The 20,908-nt window shown below is 35.6% G+C and overlaps 1 protein-coding gene across 3 annotated transcripts in view; it reads left to right on the top strand.

Annotated features, from left to right (window-relative positions):
* Positions 1-13,013: 13,013 nt before the first annotated feature.
* Positions 13,014-20,908, top strand: part of PDGFD (platelet derived growth factor D) — a 313,836-nt gene continuing 305,941 nt past the window's right edge. Inside the window, exon 1 of one of the 3 annotated variants that reach the window (XM_020996113.2) lies at positions 13,014-13,560. In XM_020996113.2, coding sequence (XP_020851772.1) covers positions 13,437-13,560 — 124 coding nt within the window. In that variant the 5' untranslated portion in view covers positions 13,014-13,436. The remainder of the gene's footprint in view (positions 13,561-20,908) is intronic. The other 2 variants (XM_020996114.2, XM_020996112.2) reach the window with 2 other exon arrangements.

Here is a 20,908-nt window from a genome sequence, read left to right as displayed (position 1 = left end):
AGTTGTTTTAATTTGCCTTTCTCTAATAAATAGTGATTTTAAAGCATTTTACATGATTGTAGGTAGATTTAATTTCTTTGTCTGAAAACTGCCTGTTCATATCATTTAACCATTTGTCAATTGGGCAATGATTTGTATTCATATAAATTTGATTCCATTCTCTATATATTTGAAAAATGAGGTCTTTATCAGAGATACTTACTGTAAAAAAAAATTTCCCAGGTTTCTGCTATCTTTCTATTCTTAGTTGCATTGGTTTTGTTTGTACTAAAGCATTTTTAATTTAATATAATCAAAGTTATCAATTTTACATTTCATAATGCTCTCTGTTACTTGTTTGGTCTGTAATTTTTCCCTTATCCACAGACTTGATAGATAAGCTATTGTTCTATGTTCCCCTAATTTTCTTATGGTATCACCCTTTATATATAAATCATGTATCTGTTTTGACCTTTTCTTGGTATTCAGTGTAAGGTATTGGTCTACACCTAATTTTTCACATATTGTTTTCCAGTTTTCCCAGTAACTTTTGTCAAATACTGAGTCTTTGTCCCAAAATTTTGCATCATTAGGTTTGTCAAATAACAGATTACAATGGTGATTTACTACTGTATATGATATACCTAACCTCTTCCCCTGCTCCATCACTCTATTACTTAGCCAATAATAGATTGCTTTGATGATTACTGCTTTCTAATAAATTTTGAGAAGTGGCCAAACAGAAAAAAAAAATCCACTGAAGAAAACAACTCTTTGAAAAGTAGAATTGGCCAAATGGAAAAGGAGGTACAAAAGCTAACTGAAGAAAATAATTCCTTAAAAATTAGAACTGGGCAACTGAAAGCTAATGATTCTATGAGACATTGAGAATCGGTCCAAAAATCAAAAGAATGAAGAAAAAAAAAGAAATATTCCCAAAAACCCTTGAAAGAAATTCTTTGGAAATAATTGATCACTGAAGTGGAAGAGAATGGATTAACAAAACTAAAGCTGTATATATTTCTCAATTAATCAAGCGAATGAAATACTATTGTGATTTCAACCTAAAATGGACTGAGTGGATATAATAATATTGTAACAGATATTAATTTTGATGACAATTTATAAGAATTTCAATTCACCCAAAATTAGATATTTGCATTGTGTTAAATTTTGAAAAAATATTTAAAGATGCATCAGAAAGATTTCTTGTCATCAAGTAGCTTAGAATATAGTATGACAGATGACAGGGACATGGATAGACACAATAAAAAGTTCCATGTGGTAAATACTTAATATAGGTATAAAATTGTTTTTTAAAAATATCTCCTTGATAAAGGGATAGGATGTTTCATGAAGAAGGTGACTTTTAAGCTGAATCTTGAAAGATGGTTAAGATTTAAGTGAAAGAGAGGATTAGAGACCTAATTGAAAGTGTATGAAAGAGTTTGAGCTATGTCAGAGAGGGGGAAAGGTATGGAATATATCCAGATAACAGTGAGTTGTCCAGCTTGGATGGAATATTAAGTACCTGATAGAGAGTAATGAAAGGTAAGTTTGGAAATTTAGATTAGAGCCTAATATCATAGGTCCTTGGAAAGTCAAGATATGAAAAAGTTGTCTTTATTATATTAAAAATTCATATCCAATGAAAGAAAACACATTTATCACATTCAAAGGTTAGATTGCCAACTTCACATCCTAAAAGAATAAAGGAAAAAGGATGACTGAAAGAATGATAGCAGCTGGAGAAAATCCAGACATATAAATAGAGCAGTGCAGGATATTAGAGGAGACTGGCATATACCCCAAATCCATTAAGGAATATTGCTGCAATACAGACAATATATGTGTCTTCTAGATTCTGACTATACATTAAGGTCATGCAATTTAAATTTGGCTAACTGAACAGAAAAGAAAGAACAAATTAACTAAAGCAACTTTTAACTTAGGAAGGACAAAGTAGCTGTCTGAGTATTTGAAAAGTTGCCAAGGGGAAGAAGCATTACACTTACTTGTTTGGTCCCAGAGGGCAGAAACCTCTTACCTTCCCATGAGCCTCGGTTTCCTATTCTATGAAAAGAGAAAATTGGGCTAGATGGCCTCTGAGATCCCTTTCTTCACTTATGATACTAAGCAGAATAGATAGGTGGACTTAAAAAGAGGAACTTCCTATTGTAAACTCAACTCACATCTACAAAATAGAATTATTACATAGGGCCTGAATTCACAGTAATTCTGTCCTAAGAAGAATAATTATAAAATGTCTCTTCCTTATGCCCCTAGGTAGAAAACATAATTCTCTAACAGTGGGTTGGAAGTGTAGCACATAGCTGTGCAATGGGAAAATTTCCTCTCTCTGGGTTCATATTGGGCTATCATACCACAAATAAAGGGATATCTAGTAGCAGAAGGACAGAATGGACCACAGGTATTTATGAGAAATAATATTAAATCTGGTGAATGCATTCTTTAATACAACAAAATTTAAGAAAAACAGATTGAAGTAGGGCTGAGGCAGAGGAGGACCTGTCCATTCCACTCAGTTGGAATGCTTCCCTCTGAATTTCTGCTCGTGGGGCAAGAACCCATGACCAAAAATAACAACAACAACAAGAAATTCCCAGTCATGTATTTTTCCTTAGCTTGTCCATTTAGATAAAGGTTTTCTTTCATGATCTTTTAGATGTGAGCTGCTTTTGAGTAGGTAATGGCTGCTGCCTCAAAGCTACCATGGGATGACTAACACTTCTCTCTTCTTCTCTGTTCTATATTCTTATGGCTACGTGTGGAAAAATATCTGTCCTGTTTTTCTAAGAACGGTTCTCACTTTAGTTTCTTCTTTTCTCAAACAGGGTTGAATAACAATCCCAGTGAGTTTTGTGGCCAGCCAACTGCTTGGTAGAGATTGTTCTACTAGCAATTTGAGGTACCCAAAATGAGAACAGGTTCCTCTGGAAGAAAGGAGATTCCCCTCATGGGAGGTACTCAAACAAAGGACAAATGACCACCTTCAGGTATGTTGTTTAAAAAAAAAAAGGTTCTTTTGTGGGTGGAATAGATGGCCACAAAAGTCTCTTCCACTTTTAAAGTATGGTGATTCTTCAGAACATCACACAAGAGGACAAGAGATAACTAAGTCAGTTAACTCAAAAGACTGGCTGATTTGCTGAGCAATAAACATACTGGTTGACAGAACTAATCAGTTAATTGGTTAAATTGATCAGTCAGTTCTGTCAAAAAAGCCAAACTGGCCATGTTTTAAAGAAATATATACCTGTGTATATATATATGTATGTGTGTGTGTGTGTATGTATTCATCAAAATATTCATCATATATATTTATCATATATATTCATCACATATATTCACCATATATAGGATATATATTCATCAAAAGTCATGATATATGTATATGTCATATATGATATATAGTCATCATATATCATGTGATATATATCACATATGGTATATATTCATCATATATATCATATGCCATATGTGTATATCATATATTTTATATATTTATCATATGTACACATTTATCATATATACATATATTTTATATATTTATCATATGTACACATTTATCATACATATCATATTATATATATTATATGGAGTCTAAAATAGTAAGGACAAAAGCAAACTTAAACATTGTTGCTCTGATTCAAAATCAAGAGTAAAGGGTAGTAATATAAGTTGTCTTATAGTATTCCCAGAAATTTTGGCAATCGTATTTTTAAAATAAATTAAATTCTTGATGAAAATTAATGTAGAATCACTCCATATTGGTTTTATTTTAGAGGATAAAAAATGCTGATAATGTTTTCCCTCAATCTTATTAGCTTACAGTTGGCAAAAAGAATAAACTTTTACTGAAAAAAAAATAATGAAACAAAAAAAATGTTTCTTATGCCCCTGCAGCCTGACCTTTTTTCTTATTTATTTCATTTTTCTCAATTACATGTAAAAATTTTAATATTTTAGGTTTTTTTTAATTTTGAGTTCAAATTCTTTTTCTCCAATCCCTACTCCCATTTTAGAAGGCCAGAAATTTGATAAAGGTTATACATGTGCAGCTATATAAAACACATTTCCATATTAGCTATATTGCAAATGAAAATATAAGCACATACCCCCCCCAAAAAAGAAAGAAAAATAAGGAAAGTTTTTAAAAGTGTGCTTCATTCTGCATTTAGACTCCATCAGTTCTTTCTCTGCAGGTGGATAGCATTTTTCAGCCTTAGTCTTCTAGCATTGTTTTACATTTTTTGTATAGCTCAGAATAGCTAAGTCATTCATAGTTGATCATTAGTGCAATATTGCTGTTCCTGTGTACAATGTTCTCTTGGTTCTTTTCATTTCACTTTGCATCAGTTCATGTAAATCTTTCCCGGTTTTTCTGAATCTCTCCTGTTCATCATTTCTTGGGTTTATGAAACACCAGATTACTATGGTCTTATGCTACTGTGTATGGTGTACCTAATCTATTCCACTAATCCACCCCTCTATTTCTTAGCCGGTACCAGATTGTTTTGATGATTACCACTTTGTAATACATTTTGAGATTTCATGCTGCTAAACTACCTTCCTTCACATCTTTTTCATTGATTCCCTTGATATTCCAGACCTTTTTTTTCAGATGAATTATGTTATGATTTTTTTCTTACTTTATAAAATAATTTTGGTGGTTTTATTGGTATGGCACTTAATAAACTAATTTAGATAGAATTGTCACTTTTATTATATTGGCTCAGCCTATTCAGAAGCAATTAATATTTCTCCAGTTGGCTAGATCTACCCCAGCAATCTTACCTTCTCAACAGGTGCCTCTTTTGTCCAACTCAGATTCCATTAGACAAAACAAATGTTGACCAAGTCTCTTACAACAAAATAATTCTAACAGATAAGAAAGAAGGTTACATCTAACAGTTATAATATTGAAGGCATTTTAAAGGGGAAAGGAAAGAAATTATTAAAAACAGCAAAACCTTAACATGTTGGAAAAAAAATATGATATAAAAAGGTCATCAAGCATTTTCCTATAGTTGATGATTCAATATCACTTATTCTTCACTTCTGAATATTTGGACTGTGAACATTTCTTTAATTTTACTGATAATTAGGTTATTCAAGAAAATTGAAAGTAGGAAATTTTTTATTACTAATTGTTGATTTTATTCTCTGGTATCACATAACATAAATCAAAATCATTTTGTCTTTGCTTTTTAAAATGAAATGAATAGTACTCAATTTTCCCAATACAAAGCATTACTCAAAATCATCTTGTAAGTAATTCTAAAGGATCACTGCTAATTCTGCCTTTTTTCTAAATTTACTTTTTCTCTTTAATTTTAAATAACTTGATTTCATTTATGTATTTAATTCTTACTTCTCTGCCTTTTGGGACATCCTGAAATGTTTCTTGAATCATTCATTTTATAGACAGCATAATGAAAATGATGGGGACCTGATCAAGGCTAGATATCAGTGCTGATGAAAGCTGGTAAAACTACACTCAAGCACAAGGTAACAGGTAGAAAAAACCAGCTAAAATGACTGATCAATACATGAGTCCAGCCCTTACTATGATACCAAAGGAACTCCCTCAATTTCTTAGTGCATTCTTATCTAGCTTACTCACACTTGATGTATTCAAAATGTATGTGCAAAGCATAAGGATTTTAATTTGAGGAATTATTGGGGGGCTAGAGCACAGTTTGTCAAGTTCACAAGCTCCACGCAGCCTTTTTTTCTGTTCTAATTGTCAAATTGATCTACATGGCAATGTGGGGTATTATGGAAACTGAAAAAAAAATCTTATTCAAGCTTCACTCGATTCTTTCACAGTTTTGCTAAGTGGAATAATTTGAAGGGGACCAAATCTAGTGACCCAGGGGTACGGTACGTATTAAATATCAGACTCTAACTCAAGGTTTGAACAAGAGAGTATGACTAGCAGCAGAGGAAAGAGTAGTTTAACAGGCAAATTTTAAATACCTACAGACTTTTCTAGTATGCTGACTGTATGCTGCTGGTTGGGAGTTGTGTGATAAAAGAGCCAAAAATAGTTGTGCAGATTATAAATTAAAGAGGTGACAGACCCTTCCCCCAAGAGAAGAAACCTCATGACAGATGAAGACCAGCAGATGGCAGCAGAAAGCAGCAGCAGCTAACTAAAGATACCCAGCGAAGAGCAGTGGGATGACATCAGCAAAGAACATCTATGATTCTTCATTGTCTGAAGCGTAAGTTGCCCTGCTTATACCTGTTCCTTGCTCATATAAGTTTTTTAATATGTATTCACCCAAATGTGTTATCTAACTAGGTGTGTTCTCTGTGTAGGTCCACTATCCATTGGTGGTTGCATAATCTATGACAAAGTCTGTTACTGTATAGGGGATAAATCTTTCTTGGCACATTTTGCTATTCTTTTTTATTTTTTATTTTTTTGCTTTGAACTAATGCATTCCCTGATTGGACTAATAAAAGAAAATATATCAGTAGGGATATGAGTCATGGTTTTAAATAGAATTGACCCTCAATGTTCTTCAAACCAGGGGTAGCTTTCTCGGAGACTTTATGTGGAAGGAGTAATTGGTGATACACAGAACTGGGATCTGTTGATGTATCTGAGTAAAAGCTCTGATTTCTTTTTCCCTCCTAAGTATAAAGCAAAGTTCTTCCTTAACTCTTCTGGACTTGGACAAAGCCTGTAATTCCAGAAAAGGATAGGATTTTCTGGACCTGTATTTGTCACTGCTTTGTCTCTGAGGAACCAAAATAGATAGTTGAGAAACTGGGGGGTCATCAAAGCCAATAAGCACATGTATTCAGGCATCCATTTGTAAGACTTTATAGTTGATATATTACTAAAATCCATAGAATAAGATTTATTAGACATATAGCTTTATTTCTATTCCTTAGGATCTAAAAATTGGACCAATTTTAGTGTCAACATAAAATATATTATTAGGATGTTTGCAGAGTCAATATGTTAAGAGCTAGCATAATTTTACATTAAAAACTGATAACATAAAATGCGTAATTTTAAACTATTTACTCATAGATATTTACTGGAATAATTCAATATCTTCAATAATTTTTTGAGAAACAACTGCTACAGAAAATAATTTTTGAATTAAGAAAGGCAATGAGTCTAATTTTTTTAAAAAAAGGTAGAAATGATAAGAAAACACAGACTTATGTTTGTCTTAAAGTGAGTTGAATGATTAATAAGGAAGAATTTTTTAGACAAAGGCGAGTTATGCTAACATAGCTAGTCATTTCAGAGGAATGATCTCTCTAATAAGTAGACTGGGTGGTTGAAAAAATGGCAGGAAAAATTTCAACTGCGTAAGGAACAATAGGAAGATTTTTGTCTTGGAACCAAACCAAGATAGGTTGGAGTTTGTAAAAAAGTTTCACCATAAATTTAATAACCACCAACAAAGACAAAGAAGGAAAGTACAAAAAAAAGTGCAAAACCTTATGTAAAACACTTAACATTTAACAAAATAGCATTTAACAAAATATTAGCATTTAACAACAGGCCTCAAATACATAGTATTCAGGACCAGGGGGGTGCTATCTTTCTGTCTTCTGCAATGCTCAAACTACATTGTAGCATTAGGTTCAGTTCAGGAACGATTTAAGGACAATGACAAACTGAAGAACATCCAAGGAGGGTCAACCAGAGGAAAGATTTTGTTTGATACCATGTTATGTTAAGAACTAGTTGAAGAAACTAGGTATATTTATGCTAGATAAGAATAACATTCAATGGTGGCATGATCATTTAGTCATTTCACAGAAATACTGGTCTTGTTCTGCTCAGCTAAAAGGACAGAATTAGGAACAATGGGAGAAAGTTACAAAGTAGGGAATTTTGGTTTGAAGTTGGAGAATATGTTCTAACAATTAGAATGGATTAATAATATCAGCAAAATGGGTTGCCTTAAGAGGCGATTTCCCTCTCATGAAAAAAAAAAGTCTTCCAACAAAGGCAGGATTACTCTTTGTTAGGTGTATTGTGGAAAAGATGCCTAACCAAGTTCAGGTTGGAATAGATAGCCACTGAGATTCCCTCCAGCTCTGATTTTATGATGGATTTTTCTCTATAATTTTTTCAAAGTCTAAATGATTAGCAGATGTCCATTTCCTACCTTTAAACAACATACTGAACTGTATGTTGTATTTCTCTTTCTATAATAATCCCTTATCCTTGGCAAATTGTCAGTGATAAGATTATTGGGGTTTTCTGTGTGTTTTCCGTATTTCTTCATGTAGTTTAAATTAATTTTCCTTATCATTATAAGGAGTGTAACTGTCATGTGCCTAGACTTGTTTAATCTTGAACTTTTCCTTAAGGAGATATTGTTAATTCTTTCTATTTATGTTTTGCCCTTTATTTTGACTATTTCAGGGAAAGTTCACAATATATTTTGTAATAGCTTTTTTTAAAATTTGCATTGTGTCTGGTGCTTTTAATTTCAGTTGTGTTATTGTATGTTTTAATTATACCAACAATTTTCAGGGTTTTTTTTATTTTCTTTTTTAAAAAACTTGTGTATTTGTAGATTTTTTCCTTCTCTTTGGTGAGTTTTTTTATAGGGTATTGGAAAAACTTGGTTCCTAATGACCTTTCATTCCACTGGCTGGAAGGATGCCTCTCTCAAGATTTTTTTTTTGTCCTTTAAACAAAACTTTGAATTAAATACAATGATGAAGAAGAAACCAGTAAGACATTGGAGTTTTGTCCCTTAGATAACTGAAACTAAAGGAAGAATTTCAAAAGAGTATTTCACATTTCATTCCTCCTTCTGTGATTTTTATGAACAGTGAAAGAACAAAAGCATATTTTAAAATGTAATTAAAATATCATTTTAATGTCTTCAGTGTGAGGGGAAAGTACACTCAAAGATAAAAAATAGTATCCTATCATAACCTACCCTTTTATCAAGTCACTGTAGTTAGAACATTTATTTGGGATAAATGCCATGATACATAGATGTATTTATTATATTCTGACCCCATACTTTTTGCCTAAAGAATAGAAGTATCTTCTTTAAAAATTGTAGCCATATGTCACTGAACAAATTATGAGCCAAATGCAAATTAGCCCATACAGATTAGTCTGAATAGGAATAAACATTAATAACATTTGACACCACTTCAAATAATTGCTCAGTGCTTCTCTCTGGCCAACAGATATTGTAAACAAAACTAAACCAAGCAGTGTTAAATTTAACACTAGTAAATTAATTTGAGAATGATTGCAGCCGAGAAAATGTATCTTATCTTTGTTTTGCTACTCTGTTTTCCTCATTCATTCAAGTAGCATTGTAGTTGATGCTATAGATGTAAGTTAAGAAAAGAGGTTTTCTTGAAAATGTGGCTGAGATGAACTCTTTGGGGCAATTCAGTCAACATTTTTAAGTGCTTACTGGATATAAAGTATAATGTAAGATATGAGATTTAAAACTGGTAAACCCCATTCATTATTTTCAAGTAATTTATGTAGTACTCCCTTTCAGTTATTCTCTTTCTTGTACTTTCTCCAGGGATGATGATTACTCCATAAGTTCCAGCATATCCTGTAGATCTAGCCTCCTAAAACTACAGCTCAAGAGTCCCTACTGACGTGCTTGTTCTTAATTAATTGTCAGAGAGTAGATACAATTAACTCATAGCCAAGGCATGTACTACCATGATTTTATTTAAAAAAAGTGGTATCTATAAAACATTCCCACCTATTCTCCAGAAAAAGTGTGGCATTCTTTTCCACAAATATGCAGACTGTCCAGGAAAACAGTGGCCTCAATATTAAAGCACAATGGTATTTAAGCATACACATAGGGTATACATGGAACAAAGGGAGATCACAACTGTTCCTGAGACAGTGGGCTCTCATAGGTAAGCTTTTCCCATAACCTGCCCAGAATGAGCAGAGCAGGCAAAGTGTTCATCCTCTTTTTCTCCTCCAGAGTCAAGACAAAAGTGGATGACCTTGGCTTTTGAAATTAAGGTCTTTTACAGGCCTTAGTTTTTCTGGTGCTCTATATTTGTCTATCATGCTCTATATTATGCTGTCACTTTTTGCGATTTAATGGATGATTTTTGGATTCATACAGAAAATAGTACTCTAAATATTATTGCACACTGTTAGAGGGATAGAGATAGTCTTTGCTTTTCTTTCATGACTTTTATACTGGAGATGACAATTGAAAATATCAGCATCCTTCCCCACGTCTCCTATATCTAGAACACATCTACTCTTCATTTGTGTCTTCAAATCCTTAGCTTTCTTCTAGGCTGAATTCATATACCACCTGTGATAACTTTAGTTCATTTACCTCCTGATTGCTTTAATTGTTGCTGCTCCCTTCCTACTCAAGTTAATTTGCATTTGCTAATCTGTGTACATGTTACATCTCCCCAGCTCTGTGGCGGCAGGGGTTCTTAAACTTTTCATTTGTCATGGTCCCCTTTGGCAATCTGGTGAAACCTATTGACATCTTCTCAAACGAATGTTTTTAAGTTCAAAAATATGGTGCCTTGCTTCATAGTAGATACAATAAATGTTTGAATTAAATCGAATTGAGTAAGTCTTCAAACTCTAAGCTTCAGTTTCCTTAGTTCATAAATATTTTAGAAGGAGTTCAATTAGGTGATCTTCAAAGTTCCCTTCAGCTCTAATTCCTGAAGAGCACAGGAGATTTCAGGAGTATGGAGAGGAGAAAGATTAACATAGGCTGTAGGAGATAGCGAGGACTTGTCTTGGACATAGAAAGATAGATCTTCAATAGACAAATACAAATCAGGGGAGTTACATTCTCTACAAAGTGTAAAAGTATAGAGAAAGAAATCAGCTAGGAATGTTTGAGGTACAGAGCTCAGTTTCCCTGGACAAGGAGTTTATGTAATATTTTGGAATAAAATTAGAAAGCTTCACTTACAGTAGTGTGTGCAAGATAGATCGGAAAGAGAAAAGAGTGCTAGCAGAGACATTACTCAGATAGTTATCATCAAAACCTGTGAAGAGGTAATGAGAGCCTGTTGTTAGCTAAGCATTCAGAGTTTGATGATAATTGAAGTTAAGTTGTTTTTCAGTCATATCCAACTCCTTGTGACCCCATTTGGGGTTTTCTTAGCAAAGATATTGGAGTCATTTGCCATTTCCTTCTCCAGCTAATTTTATAGATGAGGAACTGAGGAAAGATTAAGTGACTTGTCTAGGGTCACACAGCTAGGAAGAGTCTGAGGCCAGATTTGAACTCAGGAAGATAATTCTTCCTGACTTCAGGCCTGGCGTTCTATACATTGTACCATCTAGATGTCCTCTGATGATAAGACATTCTGCATTTGTATAACATTCTTAACTCTTCAAAGTATTTTCACCTAAATTATTTAATTCAGGTCTCACAACACTGTAAGGTACATAGAAACTAAAGCAGAGTAAGTACATAGAAACTAAAGCCTAAGGGAATACATTGTAGAGCATATAAGCATTTAAGAGCATAGACAGGAAAAAGAGCCCAGGTCTTCTATCCTTTAATTAGGCTTTCCATCACATCCCACCATGTTGATGAGCCTCATTCATCTTATTCAATTAAGTAACAGTCTGATTTAAATATTTATTCCAGTTAATATTAGGGTATAAAAATAGACTTACCTCATTGTGGTCGATGTAATGGATTTAACAACTCTGCTGATCTTTTCTAGAGCCTCTTGGATTTTCCCAGATGGCCTCTATTCCTAGACCCCCGCCTCCCAGGATTCCAAGATGTGAAAAAAGGTTGAGAACACTCTTATGTAGGCCTTCAGAAGACAAGGTAGAATGCTCTTAAAGTCATTTTGTGAATTAACATGTTTAAATTAAATCAGTGATGTAGTCATTAGCATCATAGAGTTTCTGAAATAGGAACATGGTTTACACATCAGTTCAACAGGGTATCAGAGCTAGAGTTGCCTTGATCTTCCTAGCCTGGGAACTGCCTAGCTGCTTTAATTCAGAGGCTATGTGGAATTCTGATGTTGCCCCCAAATCAGATATCTTAGAACATGGGGTTCTTAAACTTTTTCATTTGTCATGGTCCCCTTTGGCAATCTGGTGAAACCTACAGACATCTTCTCAGAGGAATGTTTTTAAGTTCATAAAATACAATACTTCAAATATATTATAATAAAGTCATCAAAATGTGGTTTTTTTTAAGTTCCCAGACCTAAAGTTAAGAAGCTCTGTCCTAGAGCTATTCTAACCAATGACCATAGCTCTGGGACTTAGCTTTGATGGATTTATCCCTCTCTTCTATTACCTTGTTGCAACACAGTAGTAATAGTTCTCTTGTGGCTCCTGCTTTTCAGGTTTTAAATATTTTCTAGGGAATTCTCTTATTTGATCTTGAGAACAAGTCTGTGAAGTAAGTTGGGTGGATAATGTCGCCATTATCCAGACAAGGAAACAGATTCTGAGAAAACTGGATAGAGTCAGGATCGCTTGTCAATTAGAGTCAGGATCGCTTGTCAATTAACAAATGGCCCAATAAAGCCTGGAAACTCTCCTGAGTCTCAGAGCATTATTCTTTCTATGATATCACACTATCTATTTAACAACATATTGTTTGGTTCCAGGTACTTAGTACCTTGCACATAGTAGATTCTTAAATGAATGAATAATGAATGAATGAACTAACATACTCAACCTGGGGTCATCCTCATCCTCTTTTATAACAAGCCCCCATCCCCACCTCCAAAGAAAAGAAAGAAGTTATTCAAGTTGGACAATACTGAGATGATAAACCTTGAGAGAGTTGGGCTGGACAGGAGAGGATACACGTGGGATGGAATCGGGACCTATGATTCCAGTCCTGCTCCTCCCAGGCCTCTCTCCCTTTTCCAGGTGTAATCTCAGTCTCTGTCCTTTACTCCTCCAACTCTCTTGTACTAAAAGTCCCAGTCCAAGCTCCAAGAGGCAAAGAGCTCATTCCCAATTCGACACTGGGCATGCTCAGTAGCCAGGACAGTTCTCAGTCGCCTGGAGGAAGCTTTTGCACTCCAACCTCTAGCTTCCTAGAGCATGTTGTATGTGCAGCTCAGAGGCTGAGGCTGGCTGACTGCTGCAGTAGCTGCACGGGTTCTGTTCGGAGCGCACGCTGGGTCTGGACCAGGACTCGCACAGGACATCTGGATCCTCCTTCTGCAGCTGCTCTTGCTGGCCACCGGAGGGGCTGTGGGGAGGAAATCAACCTGCTGTTTGTCCAGTCACACAAGGCTCACAAACTTCAGCATGCAGGAAGTTTGGGGAGAACTCGGAGACTAGCACAGCCTGCGGCGCCCGCGGATTATCTACAGTGGCGCGACTGTAAGGCAAGCAGCAGTGAGGTGCAGGACTCCCTTGGTGGGGAAGCCCAGGTTTTTCTTGGAGCAGCGTGGGCCTAGGGACGCGAATCCCGATGTACCGTCTCATCCTCTTGTACACTATAGTGTGCGCAAACTTTTGTAGCTATCGGGACGCTTTGGCGATTCCCCAGAGCGGATCTATTAAAGCCTTGCGCTCTTCTAACCTCAGGCGAGATGGTAAGTAATGCTCAAACTTTATTTCTAGTTGCTTTAAGCGCCGCAGCCTTTGCAGGGGTTAGAGGTGGGCTAGGGTGGGGATTCTGCTCCCTCCCCCCATTCAATGCAGTTTCACCCTAGTAGAGCTGGGGCTGCAGTGAAGTGAGGTTGTCCAAAAGGAAAATTCAAATGGTTCACTCCTCTAAGTGGCCAGTTACTCGCCGTACCAGTTACCAGGATGGTTTGCTTCCTTCAATTGCTGAAAGTTGTGGACTGCGACCCTTCTTTGTCTCACTCCTAACTTTTTAGACTAGAATGTCTAGGAGTGAGTGCTGGTGATTGTGACGAGTGAAGAAATCGCTGCTGTGAAACGTTGGGTCCTTTCTGTTAAAGTACTGCTTTGTCATCGTCGGCACCTTAACCCAGTTTTAACTAGGATTAAATAGCTATTAAAAAAAAAAAGCACACCCTGTTCCTAAGAATAGGAGGCAAAGTTTGTAGTGAGGAAGCGATGGCAAAAGAAAACTCTGTAGACCCCATTCCCTGCAAATGAATTTCTCATTCAAGTTCAGGGTGATTCTGAAATGGGATCAGCATTGCGGGGGGAAGGGGATTAGAGTGCCAGCAGTTGGTGCTAGTCCTGATGGGCACTATTAGGCTCAGCCTCAGATTCTTTCCCAGAGGGATTGCAACCTCTTTTGCAAGAAGTCCTAGAAACAGCTGTCCCAAGTCAGGTTGCAATCAGGGATAGCTTCACCTTGAGTGTTCCTCATTCCAGGGCAAAGACTCTCCAAAGGCAGTAGTTGAGTTTATGCACTTTTTAGAACGCCTGATAGATACTGTTTCTTTAGCCCATATCCAAAGCATACATTCATGACAAGTAACAGGTAATCTGATGCCTATCTCAGTTGACTTATCTGTATCTTTTCCTGCGTTTTCCTCCTGACCTTATACTCTGCCAAGAGAACAAACATTGTCTCTCTTTGGACACAACGTCTTCTTAATATCTTTGCTGTTATGCTTTTTGTGACTTAGGAACATCCAAACCTAGATTACTTAGCTATTTGGTGCCGTTTTCAGTATGTACTGCTACTTGTAAGAACTTTCTGATGTGTACTTAACTTGAGCTTTACTAAGAGACCTTTGAGCTTTACAGAAAGAAACCTTTATTGTACTTTTTGATGATGACAAGATTCTGGATTTTAGGGTATGCTAGGTTCATCAAAAACAAATATAAGTTTTGTTTTGTTTGTTTTTGTAAAGGTAGTCAGCCTCCTATCCAAAAGTGGTCTACATGGAATGAGATTATTTCAACATAGCACTTTCATGTAAGAAAGCTCCTATATTACACTTTTAATTATGTCCAATACTTACTTAAAGTAAAACAACAATCATGTTAGAACTTTGAAAGAAATGTTGAGGCAAACATTATGTTCATGTGCAAACTTGCCAAATCTTGGGACTTTAGATTTCATAGATTTCATTCTCAAATTCTACCCCCAGGGCCAGATATTGCATTTTTCAGACTCCTTAATAAAAGTTTTCTTGTGACTATTTATTGAATGACAATAGTATTTCATTTTGAATGTTTTTTTCCAGCTTTAACTAGGTAATAATCCTGTATCTCCAAGTATCAACTACAAGAAGTCATGGGGGGGGCACAGAGTGGGAAGTATCTAAGAATTGTTCATAAAATCAAGAGTCAGATATGGGAAAATCTTGACAGACTGATGTGTATTTTCGAGTATGACCTCTTGGAAGAAAAGTTATTCATTTTTTGTTTCAATTGTTGGGATATTTGATGGATGTAGATTTGGGAGTACTTTGTTTTTTCAGAATTTTGAAACTCGCCCTGGATTTCCTGGCATTTAAAACTAACCCTTTTTTACAACAACTGAAATAGTTGATATTAGTTCAAATTTTAATCAGCCCAGAAAGCATGAGACTTTACAAAAGCCAGACCCATCCACCCACCAAAATAGATGGGATTAGGGTTGGAGGATGGCAAGGAAAAGGGTGCAAAATTAATTTACCTAGTGTGCAATTAATGATCCTGAATTTTGGGCAATTCCAAAAGGAAAGGATCCATTTTTAAAAGGGTTCTAAAAGGTGGCTCATGTTAAATTACAATTTTTACAGATTTTAGAAAGAGTGCTAAAAGGGAATTCCTTTGTAAATGGTTTCTATTCATAACTAGAGATTACTTGTGGCCTCTTTATGGAGGCATCAGAATTGGTGAAGCTACCAAGCTATTTCACTGAGTATGAGTGTCATCCTGTACATTTAATAAATGGTATTTCAGTTCCAAAGATGCGTAACATTTCCATACTTGTCACTGTGTAGATCTTTGGGTTAAAACAAATGAAATGAGTTAACAAATGTAAAATGCTTTGCAAACTTTAAAGGACTATAAAGATGCTAGTTATTAAACCAGGTCCTTGGTCAGCTAGTTACTAAACCACTACACTCATAATTATAAATAATAGGCTTGTAAAATAATTTAATATAATTGGGGGAAATATCCAAGCATGTGAACAATAACAATGATACTTAACAACCAAACAGTCACTCATTACTTTAGGCAATCTGGCATACTGAAAACCAGTGATTTACAAGTTCCCATAGAGATCTTAAAATTCGTAATGGTTCCTGCTTATAACTTCAGAAGACAATAACTTATAGAGTTGTCATCCCACTGAAAGGCAACACAATGAAGCCTACTTGACTCCATTCTTCCCTCTTGCCATATTTGCTCATGAGGTGTGGAAGTGATGGTGAAAGGAAGTGGAAGAGAGGCAGTTACCTAGTTATTAAATAAGTTAAGATATAAAGAAAAACTAGAGGCTGTGGAGTGTAAGAGTTAGACTGCTTGTCTGGGACTCAGGAGATCTGGATTCAAGTTCTACTTCTGGCACATACTGGCTGGATGATACTAGGCAAGTCAGTATGTCAACTCTCCACTTTAGCAACTCTCTTAAGTTCGTGCATTGATAGAGGAAGAGTCCTCACTGAGAGTTCCCTACAGTAATGAAATCATAAAATTCTATCTCCAACCCCCAAGTAGATGTGATAAGGACAGGTCTCCTTAATAAAACCCCCAACTTCTACTAACACAATTTACAAAGTTATTTTCTAATAGTAATATTGGGAGGTAGGTGATGTAGTTTTTTAGCCCTATTTTTCAGATGCAAAAGCTGAGGTTCAAGGAGATTGTGACTTGTCCATGGCCACATGGTCATAAAGTATCAGCAAAGACTATGGCTCTCCAGATTCCTACTCCAGTGCTTTTTTGGCTATTCTATACTGAATGTATAGGGTGTACTTGATAATCCTTGCAATTCGAAGACATTGTGATTGGTCTCATAGCATCGATAGCTGTGATCATCCAGAGCTGCCAGGGTAGCCTAACAGAGGATGTAGCAATACTACATACAGGTATCAGCACGGACTGTTCAGTCTTCCTCTCCTGCCCTGGGTAGTGGTGCAGTTACTGTTACCTGATCTTCATGGCCTTTCCACTTTGCCTTCTTTAGATAAGTCCTAAAATTAAATCTGCGTTGCCTTTTTAATTTTTTTAACAACTAGCCATGGTAATTTGAATGATAGGGTTAGATTCTATATCCTTAAGAATAAATCTGAGGTCCTATAGTTTTAGAAGACAAACTATTGTGTACAGTACATTATCAATTTCTCCTATTCATTGTCACTATTTTTAGTGTTCTTTCTTCATTGCTACTCAAATTGCTTTAGTTTTAAGTATGTTTCTAGGGAGAAAAAGATTCTAGATTTTCTTTTTTTAGTCCCTGAAATAATAGGATTTTTATGATAGTAATTAAAGATGGCATTCAGCATTGAGATCAAGAGAGTAAAAATGATCTGATTTTTTTTTCTGATTACTAAGCCTAACTAGGTACAACTTCCAGGTAAGGATGCTAAAATTGTGGGTGACCTCTTCAACTTACATGCCTTTGATTTTGTCTTGCCCTCAGAAAGTACAGATGTGATGACTGTAATACTGAATTTAGGACCATTCATCAGTTTTGTATTTTAGTAGCTGAGAATCAACTGTTGTATTTGTGGTATGTCTAATGATGTGCTTAGAATTACAGTACCTGTTAATTTCATTTCATTTTTATTTTTATTGTCTCTATTATTATTTCCAGATTTTTCCCTTCCATTTATTACCCAGCAATAAAGATTAAAAAACAGGGAAAAACAGTTTAACAAACCCAAACAACACATTGACCATTTCTAATACTATATGCATTATAGTCCCCTACCTTTACAATGAAGGGAAAGGACTTGAAGTTTTTCTTACTTTTTGTGGGAGTGGGAGTGGGGGGGGGGGAGACAAGCTCCATTATTATAATTGTTGCATTTGTTTTTAAGCGGTTATTTGTTTCTAAAATAAGCCACGTCAACTGATGATAGCTCTTTGACTAAGGTTCAAAGATAAACCTTAAGGAACATTAAAATTTTAAAGAGAACTTGGTAAAACATTATCTTAAAACATATCTGACAACCTATGGGCAAGATTAACATTTTGATACAATAAATTTTGATGTGGGAGCAACTAGGTGGTGCTGTGGATATGGCTCTGGCTTGGAATCGGGAGGACCTGAGTTCAAATCTGGCCTCAGACACTTGATACTTACTAGCTGTGTGACCCTGGGCAAGTCATTTAACCTCAATTGCCTCACCAAAAAGCAAAAACAAACAAACAAACAAACAAACAAATAAATAAATGACATTTGATGTGAATGATTTCTAATAAATATGGTATTAAAATCACATCTTACAGGAAATTGTTGAACATTGTAGTCATTACATATTTAATTGGGATATAACCTTGACTTCAGAAAATTGATCCATTTATTGAAAGGAGGTTACAGACTTTTAACATATATCTGGGCTCCATGTGGTAGAAGAGTTCATAATGGGGAAATGCCCCCTCCAGATGTGAAACAGAGCTATGTCTACTGTGCCTAGGCTTCCCTGAATGACCCTGCAGGCAGCTTTACTTTTTTTTTATGTTCATAAAAATTAAGCCTATTGTTCTGAAACACAATTTGAGGTCACTGATCTCTAATGAATAGTGCTGAATGACTCCCCTGTACCATTCTAAAGATTCTTGGCTTCAGAGTCACATCCTATGTAATGCTCTAGATTTCTGTATATTGTTTAGAGAACTTACTCATATTCTATGTATTTTTCTAGGTGGACTTTAACTTTCAATTAACTGTTATGATAAATACGATAGTAGTGGGGGATGGTGTTGTATAATTCTATTTTTTTTTTACCAAAATAGAAAAAAACACTGGAGCCAACTCAGGATGCCCTAGTCTTGACCCCTTTTTCCGTTGGTTTCACTAATATTGGACATTTGCAGGAGTTGGCTTCACTTTAGAACAGGAGTCCTTAATCTAGGGTCTATAAATTTACTTTTAAAATATTTTTATAACTACTAAATGTAATTTGTTTCTTATGTAATATTATGTGTTTTATGCATTTAAAAACATTCTGAGAAGGGGTCAGTAGACTTCATCAGACTGCCAAAAGGATCCATGACACAAAACAAGTTGAGAACTTCTGTTTTGAGTAAATATGAACCACCAAGTTTCCTTTATTTAGTTACTAATTGTAAGGGGATCACTGAGTTGACCTGGGACATTTTCTGTTGGTGATGGTGTGAGAAGTTATGTTTGATGAGAATTTGACTCTATTTGGGCCTGTCTTCCATGGCTGGAAGTCCTAGGCAGTCACTGGCAATTGAGATGCATCCAAAGCAGTGAATTAGAGTAGTACAGAAGAAAGACAGCAGCCACGTCAGAGGACCGGGTTAAATCTTCTTATTTCTACTGCTTGTGTGGCCTTGGGAAAATCACTTAACACAAGTCAGCCTCAGATTTTTCATCTGTAAAATGATGGAATTAGACTAGATTGCCTCTCAGGTCTCACCCATCTTCAGAGTTATGATCTTATTAATTACCCTCTGCTACTTTTCCTGGAAGCTTCTTTCAGCAAAGGTTTAGATTTAGAGATGTTTTTACAATGTAGGGAGTAAGGGAGTTCCTCTAAGCAAAACTGAGACCCATGGCCAATTTCTTCATTCTTGTGCATAGTGATGGACCCCAGAATCAATCAAAGAGTCACATTTATGAGAGAACTCACTGACCTTAATGGGTAACCTATGAAAAAAAAATACCCAATATAGCACATCTGACTAGTGGTCATGTAGAGACTTTACTTGAGGACCTCTAATGATGGGTAATCAACTACCTCCCTAAGTAGCCTATTCCACTTTGGACACCCTCAACTGTTAAGGAAGGTAAGACCATAATCCCCTCTGTTGCCAGTATTCTGGCTTCTTGGGGCTTTGGGAACTTGGCTACTTTAAGTCTAGAACCTTTAGACTGTTGGTGTCCAAAGGTGACCACAATTAAAGTACGGCATCTTTTGGATGGAGGGGAGCCACCAAGTGGGGGGATGGTTTTGATGATCTTATGAGGCCCCTATTGTTGACAATAAACAGTTGATGTAACTGAATGCACTTGATTAACAAATAGTAACCCATCATATACGTCATAACTTTTCTAGATGCTCCTAAATCCCGAAAGTGACTCTACATCTTTTTAAAGCAATATTTTTATTAACTTTCATGTGAAGGACAGATTCTGAAAAAAACTGCAGGGAAATAATATCTTATGGCAGAGGGGAAGGAAGCCAAGAGAAGTACTGAAGAGAAAACATGCTCTGCTCCCCATGTGGTACTTCTGTCCCATTCTCCATGGACCAAAAGTAAGTCATAAATAAAGAAGTGAGATGAGGGGACTCTAAAGTACACATATCCAGTAGGAAATGTCTTTTGAGGATTGATCTTTTGCCATGCATGAATAGTTCCTTCTCTCTAGTAGGCATGGATGTTGCATATATTAGTAATTCTTCCTCTCACCCAACCATGCTGAGATATACAATTATATTTAAATATGATAGATTAGGTCTGCATCTCGGTAGTTTGTGTAGAATGAAATGGAAAGGTTGTGTAATTAGGGACCAGAGAGTTTTGCTGAACTGGCTTTCATTTTTGAAAGATGGCTTTCATTCAACACCATCAAAAATCAAATCAAAAAATATTTATTAAGTGTCTGCTATGTACAAGAGACTCGGCTATGTATAAAGTCCTAGGTATACAGTGACCGCTTGGTTACTGCCGAGAATATAAAGAAGAGGAATATGATGTGTATAGAAATGCGATAATGCAAAGAAGAGTTAATACCTAATGTGTTTAAAACACTTTCCATTTTGCAGATTGATTTATATTATCTCACTTGATCCTCACAGGGATCAGTGAGATGAATGCTATTATTTT

This window comes from Phascolarctos cinereus, unplaced genomic scaffold (genome assembly GCF_003287225.1).
Source record: "Phascolarctos cinereus isolate Bilbo 61053 unplaced genomic scaffold, phaCin_HiC Scaffold_726;HRSCAF=1367, whole genome shotgun sequence".
Lineage (NCBI taxonomy): Eukaryota > Metazoa > Chordata > Mammalia > Diprotodontia > Phascolarctidae > Phascolarctos > Phascolarctos cinereus.
This window is presented reverse-complemented; position numbering and strand designations above follow the sequence as displayed.